The sequence below is a fragment of the Atta colombica genome, unplaced genomic scaffold (genome assembly GCF_001594045.1).
Source record: "Atta colombica isolate Treedump-2 unplaced genomic scaffold, Acol1.0 scaffold111, whole genome shotgun sequence".
Taxonomy (NCBI): Eukaryota; Metazoa; Arthropoda; class Insecta; order Hymenoptera; family Formicidae; genus Atta; species Atta colombica.
The window spans coordinates 2,001,530-2,014,641 of NW_017259197.1; the positions used below are offsets into that span (position 1 = coordinate 2,001,530).

At 29.7% G+C, this 13,112-nt stretch overlaps 1 protein-coding gene across 3 annotated transcripts in view; it reads left to right on the plus strand.

The window, feature by feature from the left end:
• The window catches only part of LOC108693952 (FH1/FH2 domain-containing protein 3), a 139,995-nt gene that overhangs the window by 36,563 nt on the left and 90,320 nt on the right, over positions 1-13,112 (plus strand). For all 3 annotated transcript variants that reach the window (XM_018203186.1, XM_018203188.1, XM_018203184.1), the window contains exon 3: positions 11,814-11,929. In XM_018203186.1, coding sequence (XP_018058675.1) covers positions 11,814-11,929 — 116 coding nt within the window. The remainder of the gene's footprint in view (positions 1-11,813; positions 11,930-13,112) is intronic.

Here is a 13,112-nt window from a genome sequence, read left to right on the forward strand (position 1 = left end):
ATTAATTAAAATAAATATTTTTTTGTTTCTAATAATTACACAGTTGGAAAAAATGTGTTGAATTTAACATAAATCGTATGTCCCAAACCACTCAAATTTTTGAGTTAATTTACAGATGAATATATTAGAAGATATCGAATATTATGTAAGAGAATAAATACAATGAAGATAACATCGACACAGTTAAACAAACCGTGAAATCATATTTTTTGTCAGAAAATTAATATTTATGATATATTAATAAATTAACACGGATTTTATTCATTTATCTTAGAATTTATTTTAAAACACATTATTTTTATGTTACTTGTTCACTTACTTATAAATTATGTCATTTAAAAACTAAAAAACATTGAATATTAATTTCAAAAAAATCTTTAAATAACATAATCACATTATGTTAAATTAACATTTGAATATGTTAAAAAATTTAAACAAACTATTTACAAGACCGTGAGTGGACCTTTTCCAACACAAATACACAAATTTTTTTACTGTGTATGTTTAAAAGAGTTTAGATAGAGAGAAGTTTCATTTACCTTAAAGGATAATATTCTCTAAAGTAACCTTAGTAGTGCAATCTCAAAGATCAACAGCTGTTTAGCATAGGATTCTTAAATCCTCATATGAGAGTTTAGCGAAGCCTTTCAGATTCTCGTATCAACGTTGTTTCCAATTTGCCAGTATCGTGTTTAAATAAAAGCACATCATGATCCGAAAGTACATAGGATCGTGTAACACGTAACGCAAGAGGAAACCGATCCGATTTTATGGCGTCGAAGAGAACAAGGCCAAGAGCCGGATTTACATTCAAATGGGCAAGAGATCTTACTTTCCAGCGCGACGGAAAAAGCGCGACTTTCTCACGCGGCAAATGCAGACGCGCAATAAACGACATGTTACTCAGAGTGCAAAATGGATGATGTAAAGGTCTCTTTATTAGGCCATTGAGTCATTTCGAAGAATCTTCTGCTTCAATGCTTTAATCAGGCAACCGTGAAAATTGCTTCGAAAACATCGACGTAATTTTATGTCCTATTCATATAATCATTAAAAAGAAATTTATTACTTAATTTGAAAATAATCATAGTAATATGATTGCGCAAAAATTATTTTATGTTTCAAGTCTTTAAACAATAATAATTGATTGCGCAAAAATTTTATTTTAAACGAAAGTAAATTAAGTAGAAATTAAACTGTAACGATATATTTTTTGTGTATATTTTGTAATTATAATTGTCATTAATAATTTACAAGAAATGCTAATTTTCTAATAAATTTTATATAACTTAAATATTAGAGTTGAAGATAAAAATTTCGAGATTGTTGATATAAATAAGTAGTCGTATTATTATTTCGTATTTTGTTTATTGTGAGTCATTAATTCTAGCGCAAAATTTAAGTCGAGATATCTTCGAGAAGAGGTGCATTTTTCTGCTACAGTGATTTACAAAGATTTTGTGCCGGAGGAAATGCTTGGAACCATCAATTCGCGGACTAATAGCTGCATTTTCCAAGGAAACACGAGTGTTTACTTTGAGAAAATGTTTAAATTGAATATTATTACACATAAAAAAACTGTTAATATAAAATAAAATCAATATATTTTTACTGGCATACTAAAACAAAAACAATCGTTAATTGAAATGCTAAAAATGAACTTTAAATTTGGACATAACACAATTACAGAAATTAATAGATGATTTTTATAATGTTTTACAATTTTATTTGTAAAATAATTGCTATATTTCGAGAATATTTAACAATTACGACATAATCATTTCCAATAAAAAGCTATATAACACGTTTCTGTGGTAAAATTCGAATTAAACTTGTTTAATTTCATTAATGCGAATGATAAGGTCTTTGAAAACGTGAAATAAGTGCTTTTGCGGGAAATGTCGAAATGATTTCAAGCACGAGTGACGCGATGATGTGTTTCGTGAATTAGTGTTATTTTCACGAAGTTTAATTAATTTCAATACTCAAAAAACTTGATTAAAGACGTTGTTCATAATCCATTCATAGTTTAAGATTGTTTTAAATAATGTTATAAGATGCTAATATAGTCTTTTGATTATTTTATAACATCTTAAAATAATTTAAAACGGTCTTAAATATAAGACTCGATTTGTGAATAACGCCCTATTATATAACATTAAATATGTGGAAATGTTCTTAGCTACTTTTTCTATTGTTGGAAACAAGATTGAAAAGTATGTGAAACGTATCAGAAAATAATTTCAAATTTTGTAAAACGGTATTTTAAAATTACTAGTTTATTTCCATTAGTTATGTTTCCGCGTTGGTTAGAAAATCATTCTTTAATTCCTATTAATCTAATACATTACTTTTTTATTTACTAGTTATAGTTATTTTATTAGAACACAATTTCTTTTGTAAGTATACATATATTCTATGGTAATGTTAAAATTCTATTTATAATTTTAATAATAATAACTATAAAAAATTATAAAAATTTTTTCAAAATTTAGGATATGAATATTATCTTTAATTGAATTTAGAATCGAGAGAATAAATAAATTTTCTTTATTAATTTATATATAAATATATGCATTTTTTGTAGACTATTTCGAAAAATTTGTAAATCTTTATAAGATGACAATAGCAATTTTTGTTGCATACTTTTGTTACATACACCCACAATTATAATTGAACTACTAGAATAAAAGTGGAGGAAAATTATTTCGCACAAATACAACACACGTTAATTTACTTTCTCTCTCTCTCTCTCTCTCTCTCTCTCTCTCTCTCTCTCTCTCTTTCTCTCTGTTTCTCTTTCTCCACGATTCCAACATGAAGTAGTTCCTCTGATTTGCAGAATGGTTCAATCATCTCAACTTAGGTAAGCTGTTTGTTCCCTGTTCTCACGAAACTTTAACAGACCACAGTGATTAACGTAGCGTTTCGTAACAATTTCATCAGCAATTGGTTTGTATGGTTTTGACGTTTTAGCGATGTAACTATTAATTGCTTTATTAATTGAAACAGTAATTTCCGTATAGGTGTAATTGCTAGGAAGTGAGAAAAGATTAATAATTATTTTTAATTATGTTAAATAAATGATGAAATTATTATACTAGATCATCATCAGTATATAACATCAATGCAAATTTACATTAATTATTACAAATCTTAAAATGTATTATTTTATAAAATAAAATTTACATTATAAAAATTTGAATATAAATTTTAAATTATAGGAACGTACATATATATTTTGTTCTTTCTATTAACATTTTTTAAATTAATAGATAGTAATATATCCAATTTGATTGATTAATAAATCTATGATTCATAAAGACATTGATTTATCTTATAGAAATCATAGATCTATGAACTTTGTAAACCTTGAAAAGTCTATAAAGAATCGTCCGGATCTCAAGGACATTGACTCTTGGCACTTTGGTTGGTCGGTCTGGTGCAACTATATAAACATCTCACATGCCGGCATCTGTTCAGAAAGTAAAGCGTCAAAAACAGTTTTCTTGGAAATACATAACTTTTGCTTTATATCGCTTTTTTTCGTTGCTAATTTTTTTTACTATTTTAAAATAATTGATCTTTTAATAGTTCCAATCGATTATATTGTAAAAAACTGACATTTCTAATTAGTAAAATGTGATTTTGATTTATATCGACAGACGTTGATTCTGTATAAAATCACTTTTTATTAAATTTATTATATGAAATTCTTCAATTAACCTATGAAATAGAATTTATTCAGAAATAATTCAATTTTCTGTCTGCCGTCAATTACACATTCGTTTCTGTTAAGATCTTTTGCAAATTGAAAGATTATCAGTTATATTAGCAGCATGAGATGCATGTGCACTTTCCGCTATCATTCAGAGGATTATGCAACTGTAGCCACCGATGCGAAACTGGAGCTTACGAAACCATACAGAATAACCAAATGCTTCGGGCTTTGAATAAGCGCGATGATTTACAAATAGCGGGTATAATCAGAAGTAAACTAAAACGCATGCGGGAGAAACCAGAGAAGAACGGATAGTCTCGTCGCAGTATATACAAGATGAAGTAAGAGATACAGCGGAGAAAAGAGGCTCGGGCCGAGGTGCGGTAGCTCTGAGAGCGTGTTCTTTATCGCGCAAGAAGTTATGAAATAAGAACAAAGGAGCTTCTCTTGCAGCGAGTTCTCCAAATCGAAACACTTGAAAATAGAGAAGGAGAGAACTACCGGGAAAGGAAAGGGCCTTTCAACCGAGATTATTCGTATATTTTTTTATCTTTCTCTGCCACGTCTTCGTCTCAAGTGTCACCTGTATTAAGGAGCAAACCCTCGAGGGTGCAGAATTGCATAGAGACACCTTCATTTCCTCATTGCAAGAAAGAGATTACTACGGTTTTAATAGAACTTGGTTACTTAACTGCTCGTACGTTATGTTTATTTGATATTGCACAGTTTTTTATCATCAATTTCAATCTTCATGTCAATGAAATGTAAAATCCTTATTTCGTGGTTATCAAAACATTGGAGTTTAACTCTGATAGCATCGCTATTAACGTCATGAAAAGATGTATGTACGTTCGCATAAACTAATATTCTGTTTTAAATTGTTATTCATTTTTTTTTTAATCATACGTGCATGCATGGAAATTTTAATAGGAAATATATCGAATCATGCATCCGAACACATAAATTTACTTTCATTTTGATACAGGGCGCTCGAAAAGTTTCAATGGAACCTGTTTTACTTCATGAATGATTGAACATTGCCGAGAACACGATTCGCCACATTGTCAATAAATTCTACAACGGCTACGATTATTTTTTTTGCATCGTCTTGGGGAAGGTTAAAATTAGACGGCAGTTTGTTCACCTTCGAAAGGGTTAGCCCCTTTTACGAGACGCGATTTCGCTATAGTCGATAAGAGGCTTGTCATGCTCGACTTGCCACTAACGCATATACGCGTACTTCACCTTTCGCGTAGGAAGCTGCCCGCTGTGAATTCTTTGTAGAGTGCGAATGGAATGCACATTTAACTACTCACGAATGACTTCTCATATGTTGCTTGAATCTCGTTGTAAAGAAGAATCACATTCAATCGCACTTAAGCCATTCGATCGTTACACACGCGATATGTATCTAATTGCAGGAGAGAGTGGTTTTAGTCGTAGTTATAGATAAGTTGGCACCAAACAGGATTAGAAGAAAAGTTGACGTGCAAAATTTATGTACAAAATTTACGGTACTATCTATCGTACAATATTATAACATTGATTATGTATCTACGATGAATTATAATGTAATCAAATAAGAGAAAGAATCATATTTTCGGTCAAAGCGGATTTTGGTGCTTATAATAATATTTTTACTCATCTATATAGTATACATTTTTCTATAAATTGTGCACTGGTTCCATTTATCAGACTTGAAACATACCAAAGCTGGAGGTATATAAGTAAAAGAATTATAAGTAGAAATTAGATTATTAATTATATAATTTCAACTTATAATTGTTTATATACGTCTTGAAGAATGACGCTCTCTCATTAATTACATGCTTATTGCAACAAATATCTTCACATGCTTTGACGATTGAATCGAATAAGATACTCGTCCCGAAAAAATCAGTAATTTTAGGTTAAATCTTGAGGTATCTTTCACAATAAATTTTTTGCAGTGTTTTTAAAATGCTTATTAGCATCATTACTTAACATTAATTAACGCTTAATATAATTTATGATTTATTTCCAGTTTCAATTTATGATTGCATTTCAAGTCCGATGAACTAAATCGGCGCACAGTTTATAGAATTAGAAAATGTATTTGCGCATATGAATATTATTAAGTACTAAGATTTGTTTCAATCGAAAATAAGATTCCTTCCTTTTTAAGATATTAATTATCTACTCCAACTATTATCAATCAATAATTATACTCTTCTGATTTTTCTTATCTCTATCATGCTTAAAATTCTGAAGAGATGGATTTGATTTTCGTTAGTTATTAAAATCCTGTACAATTTTGTACAAACAAATCTTTCATTTACTTCCAATTTTTACTAAGAGTAATTCATTACATACTTTTCCTGATTTATATTTTTAATAATGCGGGATAAAACTCGATAAAAAAGTGCAATAGGACATATTCAGCATTTTTCCCGTAATTTTCATTATCTCGCTTACATGCATAACTCATGATGCTACTTTACACGGCGTTGACACGACTAAGTTAATGTCAAACCCTGCATACATTATCACTCAGATTTTTCTTTGGTCCTAATGAGAATACCATCAATTCCTTCTCCATCTTTTATGCCATTAGTTTCGATCTCGATAATTTAATCAACATGACTCGGCGCGTTATTATCTGTTACGTATATTGTACATGTTGTATATGTTATTATCTGTTTATTTCGGAAAATATTAAAATAATTTTTTTGGAAAATAATACGAAAATATTTATTTGATGCTTTTTTCATAGTATTTTATACTTAAAGAATCAAAAGCGTATAAATTTATGCAGCTTTATTTATTCTGGATATCTTTCTAGATCACAACGTTTTGTTTTAGCAAAAATTAATGATTCCAATTACATAAATATAACTTGATAGATTTTGCTTGGTTTTAATAAATTATTTTGCTTTTTTATCAATTATTTTATGTTACTCTTTAAAAACAATCTGCTGTATTTTTCATCATATAGTTTTTAGTAAAATGATACAGTTATGCCATAATCAATGTATCTGCTCGAACGAATGGACCGAAGAAAGGGTAAGCCATCGCCGCGGTCGCGTTTGTCAGGTTTTAACGCAAGAAATCGCAAATGCAGTGGCCTATAATCATCTGTAATCGCGGAAGGAAAGGAAAGATAGGGACAAGCGCTGTTAGTACGACCGGTTATATCGCGATTGTCAGGTTTCTAAAAGATGTAACAATGCTCGTCAGTGACTTCGTTCACACTATTCTTACACTCGATAAATAACAATTCACGACATTCTAAGATTATTTATCGTATAAATTTTCTTAAAAATCAAAGAGGAGAAAGATAAAAATTTTTTCAAAATTATGATTATAAATTATTTTGAAGTATAAAATGTGGATGAATTTGAAAAAAATAAGAGTCACATTAAAGAGCGAAAAGAAAAAAGTATATACGGTTACATTATCATTTACTCTAGAAATTTATCTGAAATTTGATGAATCTCAAAATGAGAATAAAGATATAAATTAATTATACTGATGTAAAATGAATTAAATTGAAATTATTTATTATATCGTGTTATAGCTAAGAGCTTTTTGTACTAAATATTTCTGATTATATGAACTTTATTTTAAAATTAGAAATTACGAGAAAAATGAATACTGAAGTGTTCCCGATTTTTTATCGAAATTTTGCAAATAAAGCGCCAAAATGTATCCGTCAGCTGTAAAGTATTTTGTAAGACGCTCGTTCAGAGTTGACGTATGTCAATATTTTATTTTAAACTTATTTTGAACTGCTTCTTTAACTTGTCTTTACGCGAATAAATTTGCATGAATTTATTCTTGAGGCGTGCAATATAAAGAGAAAAAAGGAAGATAGTCGTGAAAGTTTCGCACAGTCGAGCAGAACGACTCCGTCAGAACACGAATAGCGTTGCAGTTAATTGTCTCGCGGCTTCTCAGATTTCGTTATTCTTACCTCGTGATATTTCCAACATATTCTTAAAATCTATTTTTAGATTTAATTATATTAATTAATAAGGATGCCTTGAGTTCTCATGACTGCACTTTATATTGGATAAATACATTATGTTAATATATTTTAATTATTCCCACAATAAATAGCAGTACTTTCCTATTTACATATTGTCTCTCTTAAAAGTCGACTTTATACAGTGATTATAAAAAATTATAGATCGCCGATTATTTAATTTTAAAATTGCTTATCCTACAGTATAATTCTGCTTTTTTAAACAATCAGATTAATCAGGTATTAAATATTGCATAAAAGTATTGAATTAAATCCGTTATATGAATTATCTGTTAAATTACGCTTTGTTTTAATGAGTAGCTTTAATAATTTTCTAAATCATTAAACTTTCTGTAAAATTATAAAATAAAAATTTATAAATAATTTTGCAATAAGATTTACTATGAGATGAATATATCTACAATTAAAAAATATTGCATTTTTAATTAAATTATGTTTGTCTCTGATATTTGGTATTTTCCGCTTGTAATCAGTTCAGTGCAGACAAATACTTCTAAATCTCTTTTGACAAGCGAGATTCACAAGCTCATATAATCAGCGTTTCTCTCTCAGTTATGTATTCACTAAGGAGATTCGCTACCGATAGAAACTTGGAGAGGAGAGACGAACGACAACAGGGAATTTGTGATTTACTCGATGGGCTTCGGGCAAACAAAGTGATCCTACAGGCACATAGGGGAAAGTCCTACGGGACGAGAACGTCGCAACGAGAATGTCCATGAAAATACATTCGGAGAAAAGGGAAGCCCGATCTGATATAGTGGAAGGATGACGTTTACATGCTACTTGAACTGTTATATCAACATACTGCTCGATTACTGCTTACTGAAGATAAAAAAATCGCGTTTCATATAAAGTTTTCATATAAATATTTATTTGTCATATTTATTGCAATTCACTAGGAAAGAAATCAAATTATGAGTGAAAATGTTATTTAAAAAATACTATTTTTTTATATTTTTAATTTAATTTTATTATTTGAATTGCACCTCAGATATTTTAAAATATTGACCTATTGAATGTTAAAATATAATTTTCTATTTTATTTTTTAGTTTTTTAACGATACAGAAAAATTATTTCGTACAGTGAATTGCTAAATCGATATTGAAAAATTTCAATTACCATTCGCGTATGAAAATTTATTGAATCATTTATTGTTATTTACATAAGCATGACGTACATTTTTATAGTAATTGTGAAAAATTTTTATTTTTATGTTAATTATAAAATATCAAATGCTCTATTTCTCATTTTATTTATATGATGGATCATATTTTTAAAATATTTATTTTCTTGAGGTATTAGGAAATAAAATATGACGAATATAGGTACATTAATTTTACTATCATAATTCTAAAATCAGTATCGGCTTTTGCTTTGAAAACAGGAAGTAATTACATCTACTGAAACAGTTAATCAGATAAATGTTCAGTAATGAAAGATTAATTTACTCATAGCTCTGTAATTTCGATTGGCATTTAACACACAAAGCATATACAGTATCAAGGTAAACCGTATCCTTTTGATAAACTGCTGCATAAAGGGCGAAGATCACATTCGAAACTGATATCGGACGTATTGCGCAATTGGCCGCATGTGTGTGTGGTTTCCCCAGCATGCGGTATGCTTCAGAGTAGGGCATAGAGCAATGTAAGGCGGCGACTGCTGACATCTCACCACGTTTAACAGGATGCTTCGCCGACCACGTTACTATTTTAAAGCTGAGATTTTTAGAAATATAGGTCAACAACATATTCGCGTCGTGTCGCTTTTCCAAAGTGATGTCGCGATTTCATGGACAGTAATATGAAGATTCTCTTCCGTTCTTTATTTACTGTAAAGCATGTCAACGTGGGATTTACATTTTATCACAACGAACATTTAAATACGTTTGCATAGACAACATTTTTTGTGTGTATTTTTGCTTTATTTTAATGTAAATAGTTTAGAACATACAGTATTTAGAAGAAAATGAAATCGTAATTGTGACTCAACCGTATTCTAAATAATTAAATCTTATTTCAAATTATTTAGTTATGCACTACAGCCGAATGTGTGTTACAGAATTAATTGGCGAGAACGATATTGATTTATCTATTATAATATATTATAAGTTAAATATGATTATAATCAATTTTTCTTTAAATTTTAGGAATGATTATTAATGAATCTTGGTTGTCGTAATTGATAGTTAAGCGTAATTGCTCGACTATCAAATTAAATAAAACTAAAAATGTGAATTTCTTTAGAGTTTTATTAAATTTGACCGTTGAGCGAAATTGACAACCAAGATGTGTTCACTAATAATAATTTTTGAAATTAAAAAAAATTTATTATAATCTTTTGTTAACTTATGATAAATAAAATTAATATAATTTTTGCTAATTAGTGACATTCATTCGATACAATAAATAATCATGTGATACAATAAATAAATAATTTGAAATATAATTTAATTAAATTATTTAAAATATGATTGAGTCACAATAAATGATTTCATTTTTTTCTTACAAATATATGTGTATTTACAAATATTGAAATAATTATTACATGTATTATACGAACTATAAATCCATTTTCTTTACAAATCGAATTTCTTTATACCAATAAAGTTGATCTTTGGCTAACATTGTATCAGAAATATCAGAAAAAATAGATTTAGCCCTGGTATCTAGAACATTTATTGTTTTCCTATATTGCTCACTTTCATCTTATTTTACGTAAACATGCGTGTCCCTAACGTACTTAATCTCATAAAAGAAGGAAGCGACCTAAAAAAAGAACGCACCGGAAATCGTCGTTTTTATCGAGGTTACTTACTTCTACAATTTATCGTCGGTCGATTCGACTCGTTCAGCTATTAGGAGAAGACGTGGGATTTATGTTGGCCGCTGTGTTCGTCCGGCTGTTAAATTTTTTTACGAGTTTTCATAGTGACGGTAGATTTAACAAGGTCGATAGCGGATTGTAACCTAGGAAATTCGAAATCCGTAAAGAATTTGATTTGATCAAAATCAGGTCGCGGACTTCCGCTAGTACAGCTTGTCGATCATGCGATTCTTCGTTTTTTCATGCGCGACACGCATCGCATCTTCAAAACCCGGGATAAGCCAACTTGTTGCTTCTGTAAACTCAGCATTTTTCATTACTGTGATTTTTATTTGATAAGAGCGTGTAGATAATGGAATGGCAAATTTCCAATGACACGAGATTAGGAAAGGATAGAATTAATTAAACAAACGGGTCCACTGCTAAACAAAGTCAAAACTTATATCTTTACTTCTATTTTTTTATATTTTGTAAGAATGAAAAAACAGGAAATATTATATCTAAACCTTTACAATTATTTTTAGAAAAAAATCAAAAAGTTTATTATGCCATTTATTTTTTGTACCTATATAATAAAAAATATATATACTATGTGTATTTATTTCTTTAAATTATATTTATATAATTTTGATATTTTAAGAAGAAGAATTTTATATATAAGCGAGGGGAGGGGGGGGAGTTTACATTTGGCGGGAATCACCTGATTCTAAACCAAGCGATTATCTCTTGCTTACAGGAACGCTGTATGTGGACCAATTGATCCACAGATAAATTTAGCAAATTAGTCTGGATTGTTGACCCATAATACTTCTACACGTGAATTTAGAACTCTTCTGAAAGCCTTGATTTTTCAATGAAAGAAATTATTTATTCTTTACAAATCCATTGAACTTGATCGTATAATTAAATTGAACGATTTATTATAAGAGGAACATTCATTGTTTTGATAAATTTTTTTAACCGTTCCTTTTTCCATTAAAAAATTTGAAGACCTATATAGAATCCTCCATTTGTCGATACAAATTTCGCGCGTGCTTACAATAAAAGTCGTCATGCAGTTCATCGAAGAGTTTTGCCGACATTATTCCACTGCGGATGCGGCTCTTAAATGAACGGTGGTTATGCGAAAACCGGCTAACGATCGGCGCGGTAATAATTTTGCGCGATTACCTCCGCGGCCGGCCGCGTGCACGCAAAACAGACATGTTTTTCAACGCATCTTGCTACCTATGTTGCAGCTCGATGACACGGCGCTCCAGTTGTACAAGGGCGGCGATTATGGTGCTTATCTGGACCTTGAAGCATCCATCAATGAGCAACAGGAAGAATTTGAGGGCTTTCATGAAGGTGAAAGGTGAGTTAATAATTTATATTATATCTACTTAATAATCTTAATATTTATTTTTTATATTTTTAATTATTATTGGTGCAAAAATTGTTGACAAATGACTTCATTATTATATGTAGACAACATAAAAAGAAGTAACTCACAATTTGCGCTCATATTTTCGAAATATAAGTTTTCTTTTTAGAAATTTTATGATTTATTTCGAAGTATTTTAGATTTGTGGTATATAGATGCTTATTTTTTATTTCCCAACCAGAAAGAGAAGTTTCTCGTAATATACTTCAACTGCGCGTAATGATAGAGGCCATTTGTGCCCGCTTAATTGCATCTGGGATAGTTGTTTTCTTGCATGCCACCTGAAGTTGGTCCTGTCGGGATAGATTCTGTGTCTTTACGAGCCCCTCGTGATTGGACCTCAGATAATCACATAGTGGACAGCAGTAGAGTCATTGTGGACAACACAGTAGAACGTAGAGTCACCGGAATAATGAAGAATATTTAGATTAGGAGAAGATAGTGTGCGTCTTCTCAGCACAATTGCAGCAAAGAGATTTGCGATACATCTTAAAAGAAAAGTTAATGACACTTTGATTAGTCTGTCTCTTGTTAAATGAAAACCCACTTCAAAGTAATGTGGCAAATACATTGGAAAAAGTTGTGCAAAAGGTTTTTACCTCAATTTCTACAGAGTCGAATAATTAGCACGCTTAATTTATGATCTTCGAGTGAATATTGAACAAAGGTAATTTTCTTCTAAACAATACATTCAATGTAAGGAATAGTTTGCGCAGATAGAATTTAAACGCAAATCGTCGTGATAAAATAAAAGAATAGTTTGCGTTTTACACGATTCATTTTGCGAACGATGTTTAAAGTGTTTTCGCTTGCGGAGGAAAAGTTTTTAATTAAAACAGTAACGGAATGTAATTTATTTGACTTATACATACACGCACGCACATATACACAGTCATGATATAAATTTAAAAGAAAGTTACATTCTTTACCTTGTATTAAATATTGTGATTTAAATGACATACTTTAGTTAACTGGCAGTTACATATAATACAACATTGATCATAATTAAATTGGTTGTTTAACGATTTTAATTCTAGAAACAAAATTTTAAAATCAGAATTTGTTTCTTATTCACTAAAAGAAAAGAAATGGTTGTAATTACTATATATATATA